Raw genomic sequence first — 16,068 nt, forward strand, 5'->3', positions numbered from 1 at the left:
GAGTGTATGATCGGGGACAAGAATGTTCTGGGCATAGGAAATAGCAAAGGGCTGGAGTGGGAACAAGCTGGTATGTCTGAGAATCAGTAGGAACAAGCTGAACCCTGGAATTTTTTCTATGAGCCCTGGAAAACTATTGGGAGGTTTTAAGTTGCATTATCTGATCTACATTTTAAAAAATCACTTTAGTTATTTACTGTGTGGAGAGTAGATTGGGGCAAAACCAGTCGGAATCCGGGAGACCAGCTAGGAACCTATTGTAGTGGTCCAACAAGAGCTGTCAGTGGCTTGGACCCCACTAGATTTTGGAAGTGGTAAGGAATGAGCAAATGTGGGATACATTTGTATTCTCACGATCCAGCATGATGTCTGGCTACACATTCAATAAATATTTGATGAATGAATTAAGAATTAATTAATCCAACCAAATGAGGACTCTGAGCTGGAACTGAAACCATCCATCCTTTAAGCCTTTACTAAAATGCCAAGCCCTCTACAAACTGGAAGCAGATAGCGACCACTGATGAAAGATCAGTACTAGGCTATACGTATTTTGTTAATTCCTAAAAATCAATAGGGAGATGACAAATATCCCAGTAGGAAAATGGGCAAAGGACATACATGAACAGGCATTTCACAGAAGAAGAAACATGAGTGGTCAATAAATATATGAAAAGATGCTCAACCTCATTAATAATAAGGAAAGTATAGGGGCGCCTGGGTGGCTCAGTCGGTTAAGCATCCGACTTCGGCTCAGGTCATGATCTCGTGGTCTGTGAGTTCAAGCCCCGCATCGGGCTCTGTGCTGACAGCTCAGAGCCTGGAGCCTGTTTCAAATTCTGTGTCTCCCTCTCTCTCTGACCCTCCCCCATTCATGCTGTCTCTCCCTGTCTCAAAAATAAATAAACGTTAAAAAAAAAATTTTTTTTTAAATAATCAGGCAAGTATAAATTTAAACCACTGTGAAATATCATTTTATATCCAACAGATTAGCTAAATGCCAAAGTTGGTAAGGATAAGGCAGCAACCAAAACTCCGATGCTTTGGTGGGCATAAATACTGGAAAGCAATTTGACATTATCTGGAAAAGTTCATATCGTACAACCTAACAATTCCCTTTATGCAGAAACTCTTGCTCACGTATATCAGGAGACACGTACAGAAATGTTCTGAGCAGTATTGTTTGTAATGGCAAAAAGCTAGAAACACACCTAAATACTCATCAACAGGGGAATTGAGCAAAAAATGAGTGGGTTATTACACATCGATGAAAATGGATGAACTACAGCTATCTATGTCAACGTGGATGAATCTTAGAAAGATAACGTTGAATGAAAAGGGCGAGCAAAGGGAGTCTACAAACAATATTATATCATTCTTAGCATGGTAACAAAATAAAAAGAGGGGAGCCAAAATAAACAATATATGGCAAAAATATGAAGACAAATCTTGCAATGATAAACATAAAATTCAGGGGCTACTATAAGAGAGGAGTATGTGGGGCCTCTCGGTGGCATTGGTAATATTTTTCTTTTCTTTTAAATAATCTCTACCCCCAATGTGGGGCTCAAACTCAACCCCAAGATCAAGAGTCACAGGCTCTACTGACTGAGCCAGCCAGGCACCCCATGGAAAACAAGGATTTTTGTCTTATTTTGCTCATGTCTATGTTTCAGGCACCATGCATGTCTATGTTTCAGGCACCTAGCACGGTGCCTGGAACATAGGATATCAACAAATATCTGTTGAGTCAATCCTATATGTTACTTGCATTCTTTCACGTGATTCAAATATTTCATACTTTCTTAAAAGAAAAAAAACCTATTTTAATCATGGTGTCCCCTTGCTCATTCTAGCTGGAACTCATACTGCCTCCTCAACATCAGTTGCCCAAATAACCTATTAAATCTTGTTGCATATCATAGCTATATGTGCATATGTCTTTCTTATTGATTATAAATTTACGAAGATAATTTTTTGTCTTAAAAAAATTTTTTTTATCTTTTATGCAGTTTTGGGAGAGAGAGAGAGAGAGAGAGTGAGCAGGGGAGGGGCAGAGAGAGACACACACACAGAATTGGAAGTGGGCTCCAGGCTCCAAGCTGTCAGCAGAAAGCTCGAAGTGGGGCTCATACTCACAAACAGTGAGATCATGACCTGAGCTGAAGTTGGCCGCTTAGCTGACTGAGCCACCAGGCACCCCCTCTTTATTTTTATTTTTATCCCCATTATTTTTGTTCCCATTCACACTGTTTTTATTCCCATTCACACTGGTTTTATTCCCACTCACACCACGAAGCACAATACCTTTCACGTAGTAGATGCTCAGTAAACATTGATTGCTTATTTGAAGTCACAGGAGACGAGGGCAACCCAGAAAGGACAAAGCTATGCTATTTACATTTAAAGCTGAAAAAAGAACTTAATTATCATCTAGGGCTCTCCCACACGTTTCAGCTGAGAAAGCTGAAGTCCAGAGAGGTGAAGTGATTTTTCTCAAAGTTATATGACTAATTAGTAGTATTACAAAATTTAGATTCAGATCTCTGGTTTGTGTCCTTAGGTCTTCACATTATATCACAGTGACTTTTATTTTCTGTTTTGTCTGTGTGTGTTCCTTGGCTTAGGAGCCACCAGACGGCAAGCACCAAATCTATGTTTACATAGATACTTAATCATGGCTTCTAGATAAATATGTAGGACCTGTACAAATTCATCACACAAATTCAAAGGAACTTCAAAATTTGTTTGGCTGTCCTTCTGCCACCAACTGTCCCACTGGCCCCTCCCTCAGAAGCCCGGATACTACTGATTCTTTCTCTCCTTCCATCTATTGTTTTCTTCCTCCACTAATAGGGAGGTTTACTGATGGCTCACCACCTGCTATCCTGGGGAACTGATTTGGCATGAGAAAACAGGAAATCCATCAGTCAGCACCCACTGGCCCGGGAGCTTGAAATTAACAATCGCAAATAGAAGGGTTCAAGACTTAAGAATAGTCCTTGTTGGGGGGGGCGCCTGGGTGGCTTAACAGATTAAACGTCTTGACTTTGGCTCAGGTTATTATCTCACAGTTCATGGGTTCAAGCACAGCGTCGGGCTCTGTGCTGACAGTTCAGAGCCTGGAGCCTGCTTCGGATTCTGTGTCTCCCTCTCTCTTTGTGCTCTGCCTCCCTCTGTCTCTCAAAAATAAGTAAAGGTTAAAAATAAATAAAGAAAAAGAATAGTCCTTGTTGGGGGTGCCTGGGTTGCTCAGTCGAGAATAGCATGCAACTCTTGGTCTTGGGCTTGTGAGTAATCTCCACACTGGATGTAGAGATTACTAAAAAAAAAATAAACTAAAAACAAACAAAAAACAAAACAAAAAACAAAGAATAGTCCTGATTGGTAATACAAAGGTAGCCCTTTCAACTTGTACAAAAGTGCCTGTTTAACAGAATGAGAGAATATCCTAGAAAGCTAACACTGGAGAGAGCTTCAGAAACCACCTACTTTTCTCCCTGATTTTTCCAAGTGAGGAAATTAGAGTTTTGAGAGATGAAGTAACTTGCAAAGTTATTCACCTAGTTAGTGGTAAGGCTGGGACTAGACTCCCAGTCTCCTGCTCCCAAGACAGCTGTTCTTTCTGTGCCACGTGCCGGTGACATGTGCATCTAGCAACACGCATCATAAAGTAGCCTCATCCTAGCCTTCAGAAGTGAAAAATAAATTATTCAAACACTTCCTCTTCTCTCTGGCAATTTTTTTTCTTTGCATTTCTCTGTGTCCTACTCTCTCTCTCTTTTTATCCGTCTTATGCTTCTCTCTGTGAATCCATCTTTCTGTTTGGGGTTTCAAACTGAACTGTGGCATGCCTTGCGAGATCCTTTTGACTTTTCTTCTCAGAGCTATTGTGTCTCCCGTCCGAAGGCAAACATGCATAAGCCAATCAAGACTCGTTCTTGGTGACCTTTGTGGAAAAGAACACCCAGAATTTCCATGTGAGAGGTGCTGGACCTCCCTCCTAGCCTCGCTAGTCAATTAAAATGAGTCTCTGGCCCCCCTGAGGGCTGTTAACCAATCCTAAGAAAGAAAAGATCAATCTCATTTTTTCGTCACCACTGTGCAGGGAGGCTGCTAACCAGTCAGAATGTGCCACTAACAGTCATTAGAAAAACTGGCCAATCAGGCCAACCTTGTTACATGGTCTGGTAGGAAAAGAAAGGGATTGATTGGAAAGGATAGTCTGGCTCCACACCCTTTCCTTCCTGGATCCTAGTTTTCCCTCACTGAAGTGGAAGAAGGACCCTTTCCCAAGCCCTGGATTAAGAAGATCCCTCGACCTTCGCTAACGTTCTCTTTCGTGGTCTTCAAATTCACTCTTCCCTCACGTAGCTCAACCGTTTTACATAGTCTGTTTCCCTACTGATTGAATTTCTGACTTCAGGCCTGGTAGCAATAGCCTCCCGAATACTTGGCCCTCCCCACAGATCTCTCCGTCCACCTACCTGTCAAATAACTTGTTTTGCATGATTTATGAGGGTGGAAAAGTTCAGTAAGTGATAAGTTGAGTCTCAGGAGATATCATTGAAGGGACCTTGCAATCGAGTCTCCAGGGAGCAGTGCAGAATTGAGTTGCAATGCTCCCAACTCTAATGATAATAACAATAACAATAACTATTATTATTATTATTATTACTATCATGTATTGACCTCTTACTGAGTTCCAAGCACCTTGCTAAAAGCTTCACATCTATTATCCCAATATTTGCTCTGGGGTAAGCACTATTATTATTCCAAATCTGCAGAGGAGGAAATCGATTTAGAGGGGTTAAACAGCTTGCCCAAGATCACAGTGGCTTGGAAACCCAGGTTTGCGTGAATCCAGAGCCCACCACTGAACGAGGGTAGGGGAGAATTAAACATTGCAGGCTCTAACAGCTTGCGGGAGGAGCCAGCTTAGGTTCCTCGTGGGCCCCTTGGTCCCAATCCCGCTTTGGGATTGTCGGCGATATCCGAGAAGGGTCTGAATTGTCGCAACAAACAGCTGCAACAACCGTTTGGTGGTGGCCGCTCCTGAGGACGGAGGACTTTTTGCCTGGGAGGCTGTGAAGCTGAGAGCTGAAAGGAATTCAGGATGGGCGGGGGGGCGGGGGGTGTCTGGGGACTTCAGGGGAGATCCTGGCCGGCCCGGCTTCCCTCTCTGCTCGCAGCATCTGACACCGTGCCTGGCACCAATTGGTACTTGGTAAATACCTGTTGATTGACTCCCAACGATCCCCAGCTCCATTCTTCACCTACCCCCACCCCCTTTCCACCCCGAGTCAACAACTGGAACGGAAGGGATATTGGGGAATCGCAGGGCAACCAGGGAGAATCCTCGCCCGAGCTGGAATCGTGGATTTAGGAAAGGCGGGAAGTCCCCCACCCTTCTCTCCTCGCCCGCGTCTCCGATTTCTCCCCACTCTTTCCCCTCCCTTTCAGGAGCTCAGGGCCATAAAAATGCAGATGGAGGATCGGTGTGAAATAACGGGCCCATATAAATCCCTCTGCCGCCCGCCTGCAAGATGGATTGGCCGCATTGAAATTCCTCCGCGAGGATAATTAAACTCGGGGCCTCATCCGGGCAAAATTACATTCCTGTAATGGCGTCGCTCGGGGTCCCGGGAAATTGCTCCGTGGGCTTTCAGCGGCGGTTTTTATCGCCGGCCGGGGTGTGCCTGGCTGCGGCTCGCCTCTCCTCCGGGACCGTAAAGCTGCTGCCGTGATTTATCCTCCCCTTCTCCCAAATCCGATTAAATGGAGGAGCTCGGGGCCGGGGCGCCGCGGGGCCCGGGAGCCGGGAGGGGGCGGCGGGAAGGACGGGGCCAAGGAGGGGAGGACAAACGGCCCCTCAGAGGGTGGCGGATTTGGCTTTATTTACAGCCGCGGCTCTCTTTTTATTTTTTATTTTTTATGGGGGTTTGGTGAGCTTTCCCCGTCCTTCTCGTGCTGCATTCAAGCGCGATGCCTGGGTAGCTGGGGTTTGGGCATGAGGAAAAGTGGGTACGCCCTGCTGCCCTCCTTCCAAGGGGGCTGCTCAGAACCTGTCTCCCGAGACCAAGAGGCCTAGAAGAAAGGATGAGGGCCGGAGCTCCCCCACCCCCACCCCCAATTTATTTTGGAAAGGAAGAGCAAAAGGGCACGAGGGAGAAGCGGAGAGGCTTCCATGAGAGCACCTTATGGGGAACTGCTTAACTCCCACGGATGGAGCCTGGGCAGAGGCCCGGGCATGCCTGCAGTGACCTCACAGCCTCACTACAGGTCCCTGGTGCCTACTATTCCTTGACTGTCTCAGGACTCCGGAGAGAAGGCTTAGTGTCAGGACGCCTGAGTCACAATCATCATTAGCCCCTATCTTCTCGTTCGATGACGCTGGTTTCCTCACGGCTGATGGCTAGAATAAGAAAGACAGAGAGGAAAATAAAGGCGGGGCGGCCACAGGCAGCTGGGGCACTTTGCTGACTATTCGCCCACGGAACGGGTTTCCCATCCATAAAGTCAGGGTCCCTGGGCGACAGAAGACAGGAGTCCCATGACTTCATTTTCCTTCTGCCACATTTGGGCACCGAACCCCAAACCCGGTGTTTGTGATTTAACACTGAATTTCTGGTGTGGGCGGGGCTGACAATGTGACTGCACATGCTGGGTACGGGGACGTGAGTCCCAAGATCCCAAACGCCGAGCCGACCAAACCGCCGGCCACGTTACAGATCCGTTTCCACTGCAGTTGTCCTCATTTCTGTAGAGGGTCGGCTCCGCCTGCAGTTTCTCCTCTCAAACACCAGGTGGAGCGACTGGCCGAATGCGGCCACAAAGCTGGCAGGCGGCGCTGTGGCGCCTGGGCCGACCCGCAACGCTGCGATTTTTCTATCCTTAGAAGAACGACTCGTTGGTTCAGGCCGCGCCTGCGCCGAGCCTTCCTTTCGCTCTTCCCGCCCTCCCCCCGCCCCTCTCTGTCTTCTGTGAACTGGGAGCAGGTAAGGCCTTGGGCCCTCGCGCCCGCGATGCGCCGCGCACGCGCGCGGGACACCCCACCGCGCACGAGTCCTTTGAGGTCCTTACCTTGCATGCTCCCACCCTGGCCCTGACGCCCTCCCTTGGGCCTGGTACTCCCGCGCCTTAGGGCTGCCCCTTCCGCGTGCCGTGACCTCCAACCGCGCGGGCCTGGCGCCATCTTGGATGTCTCGTGGGAGGGGGGAGGGAAGACCGCCTTGGAGCCGGCGAAAGTCCAATCCCAGAGGGTCGTTTTCACCTTTTCCTCTCGACCCTTACAGATGCTCTCGTCTCACCCTCTAGACTGTTCAGAGTTGTCACAAACCTCCGGCTCTCTCCTCCTCTTTATTGCTTTCCCTTCGCTTTCTGACTCGTTCCATTCTTACCTAGCAACTGCCAAGACTTGGCCCCAGGACTTCAGATGCCACGAGCAATGGAGAGAGCAGATAGTCTGTTTTAAAAGTAAACGTGAACGTGGTAGAACAAAACAGCCAAAACACCTTCTCCGTTCAGGCTGTGCCCTGGGGAGACCTATGGCAGGAAAGAGGCCGGTTTCTTTGAAACCATTGGCTGTCTCCCAGTTTCTCCTCCTTCCACTCCAGTGAAGTTGGAGGAAACAGAAGTGGTGGGCTAATAGCGAGGTTTTCTGTTAGAGGCAGCAGGCCCAAGAGAGTCGTGTGGGGCAGCCTGGGATAGTCTTCACCGGCCAGCTTTCCTGTCAAGGGTCTACCAAGAGTCCCCTGGCCCTGCTCTCAAGAGGAAAAGAAGGTTTAAGGAAGGGAATGGGTAAGTCAGCAGCCCCCTAATTCGGCTGATCTACACGAAGGAATAAACTCATGATGATGTAGGCCCGCTGATTCTGGATGAGGCTGTGGTCCGAGGTGTCCTAAGCTAACAGGTCCAGACTTGCCTGGTTAGGTGGCCAGTGGAGGCATCTGTACTTTGCGCAGGGCTCCCTTAATTGCCACCTTTTGTTGTGGACTTGTAACACGTCAGCACTACTTTCAGCTGTTTGCACGTTATTTAACCCCCCCCCCCCCCAGCTATATTTTATAAATGATAATATTGAGGTTTAATTGCCTTGGGGGAAAAAACTATTTACTTGTTTATTATTTTTTAAGTAAGCTCTATGCCCAACTTGGGGCTTGAACTCAGGACTCAGGAATCACATGCCCTATTGACTGAACCAGCCAGGTGCTTTACTCCTCCTTCTCTTCTCTTCTCTTCTCTTCTCTTCTCTTCTCTTCTCTTCTCTTCTCTTCTCTTCTCTGTTTATTTTTTTGAGAGAGAGGGAGAGAGAATCTCAAGCAAGCTCCATGCCGTCAGCTCAGAGCCTGATGTGGGCCTGGATCTCACCAACCGCGAGCTCATGACCTGCGCCGAAATCAAGAGTCAGACACTTAAATGGCTGAGCCACCCAGGAGCCCTTCTTTTTTAAAATATTAGGGAAATTTTGGATTTTGACCCAAGAAAACCTTTACAGTCTGCAGCAGAATTGGGTTAGAGTTAACTTATGGGCAGTTTAAGACAGGGGACAAGAGTTGAAGGCATGGATTAATCCAAAAGTGACTAAGATTCTGGATTCAGAGGTGTAACCTGGGAAAATATTGAGTACAAACTCCTTTAAGGAAGCGTCCTTTAACAGGTTTAAGTAATCCTGAGTATTTCAACTTGTAGCATATTAAGTATTAAGTGTGAGATTTCAAGTCCTGGATCTACCACCACCATCATTTCAGGACTGATTTTAAGAATGTGCTCTTGGGGTGCCTGAGTGGCTCAGTCAGTTAAGCATCAGACTTTGACTCAGGTCATGATCTCGTGGTTCATGGGTTCGAGTCCTACGTCGGGCTCTGTGCTGACAGCTCAGAGCCTGGAGCCTGCTTCGGATTCTGTGTCTCCCTCTCTGCCCCTCCCCTGTTTGTGCTCTCTCTCAAAAATAAATAAAGGTTACAAAACAAAAACAAAAAAGACTGTGCTTTGAGAAGCACAGTGTACCACTTGAGAAGCTTGTTTGAAATATAGGATACTTGGGCCTTATCACCAGAGAGCTTGTCCAGGAAGGTCTAAAGTGGCACCCGAATATGTATTTTTTTTAAAAATGCATTTTTTGGGGCGCCTGGGTGGCGCAGTCGGTTAAGCGTCCGACTTCAGCCAGGTCACGATCTCGCGGTCCGTGAGTTCGAGCCCCGTGTCAGGCTCTGGGCTGATGGCTCAGAGCCTGGAGCCTGTTTCCGATTCTGTGTCTCCCTCTCTCTCTGCCCCTCCCCCGTTCATGCTCTGTCTCTCTCTGTCCCAAAAATAAATAAATGTTGAAAAAAAAAAAAATTAAAAAAAAAAATGCATTTTTTAATACATATACCATCCCTACCTTTAGGTAACTAGTTCACATGAACGTTGAAGAAATTCTTTTTTGTAGGTCTTTAACCCACCCACTCCTCTCTCAGATAATTTCTACTAACTTAGGCACCTACAGGGTGTCAGCTCTGTTTTAGGTCTTCGGCATACAAAATAGAATGCCTCTTACTGTGATGGTGCAAATGAATACGTTAACAGTCGTGGCTAATTAGAGTAAAGGCAGGATTCTTCCTGGGCCTGCCTCGCCCTGTTACTTAATGTAGGAAATGGAAGTCTTTTGAGGAGTCCAATAACTTCCAGGGATTTCAGTAAAAAGATTTTTGGAGATCCTTCCAGGGTCTTGGCCACCAACAACTATCTCCCAAGAGTCCTTAAAGGGCAGCAGTTTTAGTCCCAGACAATGAAGTCTTGAGAAGAGTTCCTTTTAGAGAGAGTAAGGAAAATTTAGGCAGAAGACACGGGAACTTCCTCTGACCACAACTCGTGAAGCTATAGAAATGAATAACAAAGCTGAGACCAGGTGGCTGCTTGTTCAGACTAGGGGGAGTCACTTGATTATAAGGAAATCTTGGAAGCTGTGTGGAGGAAATCTTGACTTTAAGGTTTTATTTTTTAAGTTTATTTATTCTGAGAGTGTGTGTGCACATGTGCACACGGGGATATTGGGGCAGAGAGAGAAACTCTCAAGCAGGCTCTGCACTGTCAGTGCAGAGCCTGATGCAAGGGCTCAAACCCATGAACCGTGAGATTATGACCTAAGAGTCAGACACTTAACTGACTGAGCCAGCCAGGTGTCCCTTGACTTCAGGGTTTTAATTCCGTCCCTGCTGATGACTTGAGGTCATTTACTGTGCTGTTTGGGCCATGTAAATTTAACAGCACCTTTTCTGCTATTAAGGATATCCTTTGGAGCGCCCGGGTGGCACAGTCAGTTAAGCGTCTGACTTCGGCTCAGGTCACGATCTCACAGTTCGTGGGTTCGAGCCCCGCGTCAGGCTCTGTGCTGACAGCTCGGAGCCTGGAGCCTGTTCCGGATTCTGTGTCTCCCTTTCTCTCTGTTCCTCCCCCACTCATGCTCTGTCTCTCTCTGTCTCTCAAAAACAAATGTTAAAAAAAAAAAAAGATACCCTTTGATGAACAAGGACAATATTTACAGCGCTACTTTTGTAATTCCAGCTCTCCTGCCACAGCCCCTCATCCCCTGAAAATGTATACCTGTGCAAAGTTCGTCTCCTCCCCCTTCTTGGTGAGTGCTTGCCTTTTCTGGGAAAGTTTTTGAAGAGGGGCATCGTGTTTCTTCCTTGCCACACGTTGCTCTTCACAGCTAGGTTGAGGGAAGGTCCTTTGCCGCGTTAGCCTGACAGCAGAGAGTGAATGCTTACCAGGCACCCCTGTCTCGGATCCCTTGGAGGCCAGTTAATTCTTTTCATCCAACTATGTTAGAAGAGTGCAAATGAGAATCTCAAGTAAGGTCAGGTTATTCCTATCTTGAAACTCTGTGTGCCTGTAAACTGGAACCCTGCCAGGAATGGTAAGCATGAAGTAGGTAGCCTAACTTGGACCGAGTACACGCTGTGTTCAGGATCTTGCGCTGAGTGTCAGAGTCATACCTGGGAGTTCCCTCCGGAAGCTTCAATTTGGGTGGCAAGTTGAAACACACGGAAATACACGCTGGAAAAATATTTTGACTTAACAAGCAACGGCATGGAAGAATTTATAGATTATTAGATGGTGGAGACAATTGGTTTATACATCTGTAAGTGAAAAGGAGTGATAATATTATTGGGGGGGGTAACCATTGATTGAGCACCTGAGTTTACCAGTTTGTATACATAATCTCATTTATTCCTCAAATCAACCCTGAGGTACAGCATTCCAATTTGGTAGAAGAGAAAGCAGGCTTAGAAAGATTTAAGTGACTTGTCCTAAGATCACACAGCTGAAGTAAAGCTAAGATTAGAATCTAGAACTGTCTGATTAAAACCCTGGCTGTTAACTACCATGTTGTCTGCTTTGGTTTGGGGTTCGTCAGAAAAGGCTACGAGAAGGGGTGGATTTTGAACGTGGATCTTTGTGCCTATTTTCCTGAAGGATGTGTCTAGGGAAAAATGCTCCCCTAATCATTGGCTTCCCTCTTATGGGTTGGCCATTACCAAAATATATCTCTCTCACTGAGTGAAGCAAATGCATCTGAGGCTTAGATTTCTTCCTGTTCTAGAGGCCTGTAAAAGGGTATGGGGAGAGTGGGTAATACCTCATAGCCCGAAAGGAAGTACGTTTCTTCCCTTAAAACAAAGGAGAAGCCTAGGAAGCAAGAGAACTGGTTTGGTTCTTAAGTCTAAAATTTACTGGAAGTAAAAGAATGATTGAAGATCAAGAGAATGAATGGGGCATCCACGAAACAACTTGGGGTGGTTCTGAAATTCCTCCACAGCCATCCTTGACCCTCTTGCCCTTATGTCATTCCCCCTAGGTCAGGAGCACCTCTCAGCTGTTGAGCCGATCACTGTCTGCAGTGGCACTAAAACCACCAGAGACACTGACAGATGAGGTACCTTCTAAGGTGGAAATTGGGCCTGTGGTTGGGGGTGAGGGGGGAAGAGGGTTACCTGGCAACACCAGTAGGGGGAGTGCTGAGGACGATCATCACAGACTAAAGTTAGTGAAGGATCAAGGCCATTGGCTTTAGGTGAGGGTGGAGGACAGTTGATACCACATATGATCTAGTGTTCCAGTTTTTGCCACTGGCAGTGCATGCCCATGTGTGCTGCTGATAACTACCATTATGTGACCTGGTTTACTGACTTCATTTGGTGGCAGTTGGTCCCAGGAAGACGATGATTTCAGGGCACCAAGAACAGGCTAGGCCTTCAGTCTTACACTTCTAGAGCACACCTGAATTTTGAAGGTATTTGATGTCTACCTCTTGCATCAAAGAGTTCTGCTTGGCAGCATGTTAGGAGATTTTCCAGGGAGTTAAAAGTTTTTCTGTTTGGGGGAGAAGCCATGGAATGTGGTAGCATAAAGGGTTTAAATGGTTCAAAACTTTCTGAAACAAAAAAGGGATTTCTTAAAATCTTTATCCTCTACCTGCATCTTCTTCACAGAGCCTCAGCAGCTGGGCAGCCCCACGTCCCCTGACCTCACTTATTCCTAGCCGCGGTTTCCAAACCAGCGCTGCTTCAAGGGACATCGACACAGCAGCCAAGTTCATTGGGGCTGGGGCTGCCACAGTTGGGGTGGCTGGTTCTGGGGCTGGAATTGGGACTGTGTTTGGGAGCCTCATCATTGGTTATGCCAGGTAAGCTGGGCCCTCAATTGGCTCTCTGTTTCCAGAGGTCTGGGCAGAAATATCTGGGGATCTTGAGCTATATGTCCTATACAGTAGCCACATGAACTTGAGTTCAAATTTTAGTTAACTAGGGGCACCTGGCTGGCTCAGTCAGTAGGACATGTGACTCTTCATCTCAGGTCACGAGTTCGAGCCCCATATTGGGCACAGATGTTACATAAAAATAAATAAAAATTTAACTAAAAGTACACAAAGTTTAAATTTTGTGTACTTATAATGTGGCTAGGTGGCCACGTGTGACTAGTGGCTACCATATTGGAAAATTCCATTGAAAAGCTTTGGTTTAGAGTAGGAGTCAGCAAACTGAGGTGGAGGGCCATATCGAGCCACCGCCTGTTTTTTGTATAGCTGAGCTAAGAATGGGTCGGGGCGCCTGGGTGGCGCAGTCGGTTAAGCGTCTGACTTCAGCCAGGTCACGATCTCGCGGTCCGGGAGTTCGAGCCCCGCATCAGGCTCTGGGCTGATGGCTCAGAGCCTGGAGCCTGTTTCCGATTCTGTGTCTCCCTCTCTCTCTGCCCCTCCCCCGTTCATGCTCTGTCTCTCTCTGTCCCAAAAATAAATAATAAAACGTTGAAAAAAAAAAAAGAATGGGTTTAACATTTTTAAAGGGTCATGAAAAAGAGACCGTATGTGACCCACAGCATCTAAAACATTTACTATCTAGCTCTTTACGGAGAAAGTTGGCTACCACTGATCTAGAGCCTCAAGTCAGCATAGTGGTTTCTTTACTGTTTTTCCCCATCCCTGGGAATTCCCGCCCCCCGCCCCCCCCCCCCCCCCCAATCACTCCTGGGAGAACTGCCTTTGCAGCCAGCCCCACAGTTTCCTGACACTTGGGACTGTTTAGTCCCCCCCCAACCCCTGGCAACTCACTGTTAGAACTAAATTAATCCTCTAGAGACCTGCAAGTTCTCTTAATGCCTTTGAGGAAATAGGTTTATTTTTTAGGATGTATATGAAACAGGAAGCCTGACTGCTTCTGCATCCACAGTTCTGTTAAAAGCTGGCGTTGCTTTACCTTATCCGTCAAGGCTTCCAGAGGTGACAGAGTAAGGGAAATAGAAATTATATATTGACTTTCAAAGTTGGAAGACTTACCTTTATCCCATTTTGACTCATAATCTAAACCCCACAGACGATTTGTGGGCTTTTTTTTTTTTTTTTTTTTAAGTTTATTTTGAGAGAGAGCGTATGTGCACACACAAGCAGGGGAGGGACAGAGAGGGAGAGAATCCCATGTGGGCTCCACACCAGCAGCACAGAGCTGGACTCGGGGTTCAGTCCCACCAACCGTGAGATCATGACCGAAATCAAGAGTCAAGACACTCAACCGATTGAGCCACACAGGCACCCCCCCTTCCCCCCACATTTCTTAAAGCCCAAAATCTTTAACTAATTTGAAGTGAAAGAAGGTAGTGTGTCCCCTGGCTTTATGGAACACCACTAGAAAAACCCCATTGTAGAGGGTTTTTCTGGTTGTGTTTCATCAGGCCATAGAGTTCTGAAGTATACCCAAAGACCATCTAAAGAATAAAGAGGAGACCAAGCCTTTAAAATCCCCCACTTTTTTAACATTGTAGTTCGGCTTTTATACATTTTTTTATTTGGGGTTCTGCTCCTTCAAGTTTCAGAGCAGTGCTCTGATAGATTCTGCCACTCTGGATACCTGTTCCATCCTGGTTGAGCCCTGGATAGTTAAAGGTCCAGGCCCAGAGGCCATAAGTTATGCTATGGGCGATCCACTAGAGGAGGTTATGTTTGTACCTGGGCCATGTTAAAGAATTTTGGATTGTCCACTCCCAACATTCAGTCTCTGTAGAGCCCTTGATGGATCCGGCAGGAATTGGGGCCTGATGGTGCCACCATGAGAGACTCATTACATAAGATGAGCTTGAGGAGATGAATTTTCCCCGAGCCCACCTTTGATGTTTATCTTTTTCTTTGTGTGGACTAGAAATTCAGTCTTTTCTCCTCCCCTTCTCCCAGGAACCCCTCTCTGAAGCAGCAGCTCTTCTCCTACGCCATTCTGGGCTTTGCCCTCTCGGAGGCCATGGGGCTATTTTGCCTGATGGTGGCCTTTCTCATCCTCTTCGCCATGTGAAGGAGCCGTCTCCACCTCCCATAGGTCTTTTTCCCGTGTCACGTCTGCCCTGTATGTTCCTTTTCCTATACCTCCCCAGGCAGCCTGGGGAAAGTGGTTGGCTCAGGGTTTGACAGAGGGAAGACAAATAAATACTGTATTAATAAGATCTTTTCTTGTGTCTCCTGTGTATATTTGTTCTCCTTAGTTGGCTGAGTGCCTTGGTGAGAGTGTAAGGCCTGGAGGGTGGTGACAGTTCTAAGTTCACCAGGAGTCTGGGCTCATTTGTTCTTTATTCTCTGTGTCAGGAAAGCTTTATTCAAATTAGCACTCCTTTTTTAATAATTTTCACCGGGGATGGCCTGTTACCTTGGAGGACTGGGTCAGTAGAAACGAACAGCAGTGGCTTAATATTTTGACTAATGGGCTCTCTGTTGCCACTGCTACTATCCTGGCTCAGGGCCTCCTTGCCACCCACTTGGTCTATTGCAGTAACCTTTTAACTGGCCTTCTGCCTCTAGTCTCTTCCCTCTAGCATTTACTTCTGCCCACCACTGCCAGGTTAATTCTTAAGTATAAGACTAGTTTTTGTCATTTACCAATTCAATAACAGTCTGCCCTCAGCTTTCTTGGCTTTATCTTTTATTATTCCCATACTCTACCCAAAGTGGTATTGTCATTTTTTAAATACTTTCCCTCTTTCCTGTCCTTATCTTCTCGCCTTGCCCTTTGGCCATCTCTGCTTTCTTTTTCCTGAATCTTTGCTCACTTTCCTCTTTTTCAAACTGTTGTCTTTAAAGACTGAGTTTAAATGCTACCTCTTACTCCATGAAACTTTCATCTGGTTTCCATCTACCATCAGTCAAATGAGCATTAACTCAAAGGACTGTAGATCATGTTGTATCCTTTATAATGCTTAGGGTCTGTGTAAATTGTGGATTTGCTATGTACATGTGTGTCCTTTATCTTCCAAGTTAGACTGTCGGTTTTTTTAAGGGACTATGTCATGTTCATTTTGTATCCCTAATAGTATTTAGCATGATGTATCTCAGCAATATATTTTTTTTTAATGTTTGTTTATTTTTGAGAGAGAGAGAGAGCACGAGCGAGGGAGAGGCAGAGGAAGAGGGAGACAAAATCCGAAGCAGGCTCCAAGCTCTTGAGCTGTCAGCGTAGAGCCCAATGCAGGGATTGAACTCATGTGAGATCATGACCTGCGCCAAAGTCAAATGCACAGCGGACTGAGTCACCCAGGCACCCCTCTCAG

General features: G+C 46.5%; 1 protein-coding gene and 1 long non-coding RNA gene across 3 annotated transcripts; one reads left to right on the forward strand and one right to left on the reverse strand.

Annotated features, from left to right (window-relative positions):
• Window positions 1–2,242: 2,242 nt before the first annotated feature.
• LOC147579142 (uncharacterized) lies at window positions 2,243–7,535 on the reverse strand. The gene is made up of 2 exons (XR_015253604.1): window positions 7,084–7,535; window positions 2,243–6,415 (listed from the first exon to the last, which is right to left on the reverse strand). It is a non-coding gene; the product is annotated as an uncharacterized LOC147579142 (long non-coding RNA).
• On the forward strand, window positions 6,923–14,970 carry ATP5MC2 (ATP synthase membrane subunit c locus 2). 2 transcript variants are annotated; one of them, XM_025930090.2, is made up of 5 exons: window positions 6,923–6,998; window positions 10,546–10,615; window positions 11,843–11,920; window positions 12,477–12,670; window positions 14,708–14,970. In XM_025930090.2, exons 2-5 carry the CDS (start codon window positions 10,577–10,579, stop codon window positions 14,820–14,822), a joined length of 426 nt encoding a protein of 141 aa, XP_025785875.1. In that variant the 5' UTR covers window positions 6,923–6,998; window positions 10,546–10,576; the 3' UTR covers window positions 14,823–14,970. The 2 variants fall into 2 exon arrangements, with proteins under 2 accessions (XP_025785875.1, XP_086569350.1); XM_086713224.1 differs by lacking the exon at window positions 6,923–6,998 and adding an exon at window positions 7,668–7,800.
• The last annotated feature ends 1,098 nt before the right edge of the window (window positions 14,971–16,068 follow it).

This window comes from Puma concolor, chromosome B4, assembly GCF_028749965.1.
Source record: "Puma concolor isolate L17-30 chromosome B4, mPumCon1.1.hap2, whole genome shotgun sequence".
Taxonomy (NCBI): Eukaryota; Metazoa; Chordata; class Mammalia; order Carnivora; family Felidae; genus Puma; species Puma concolor.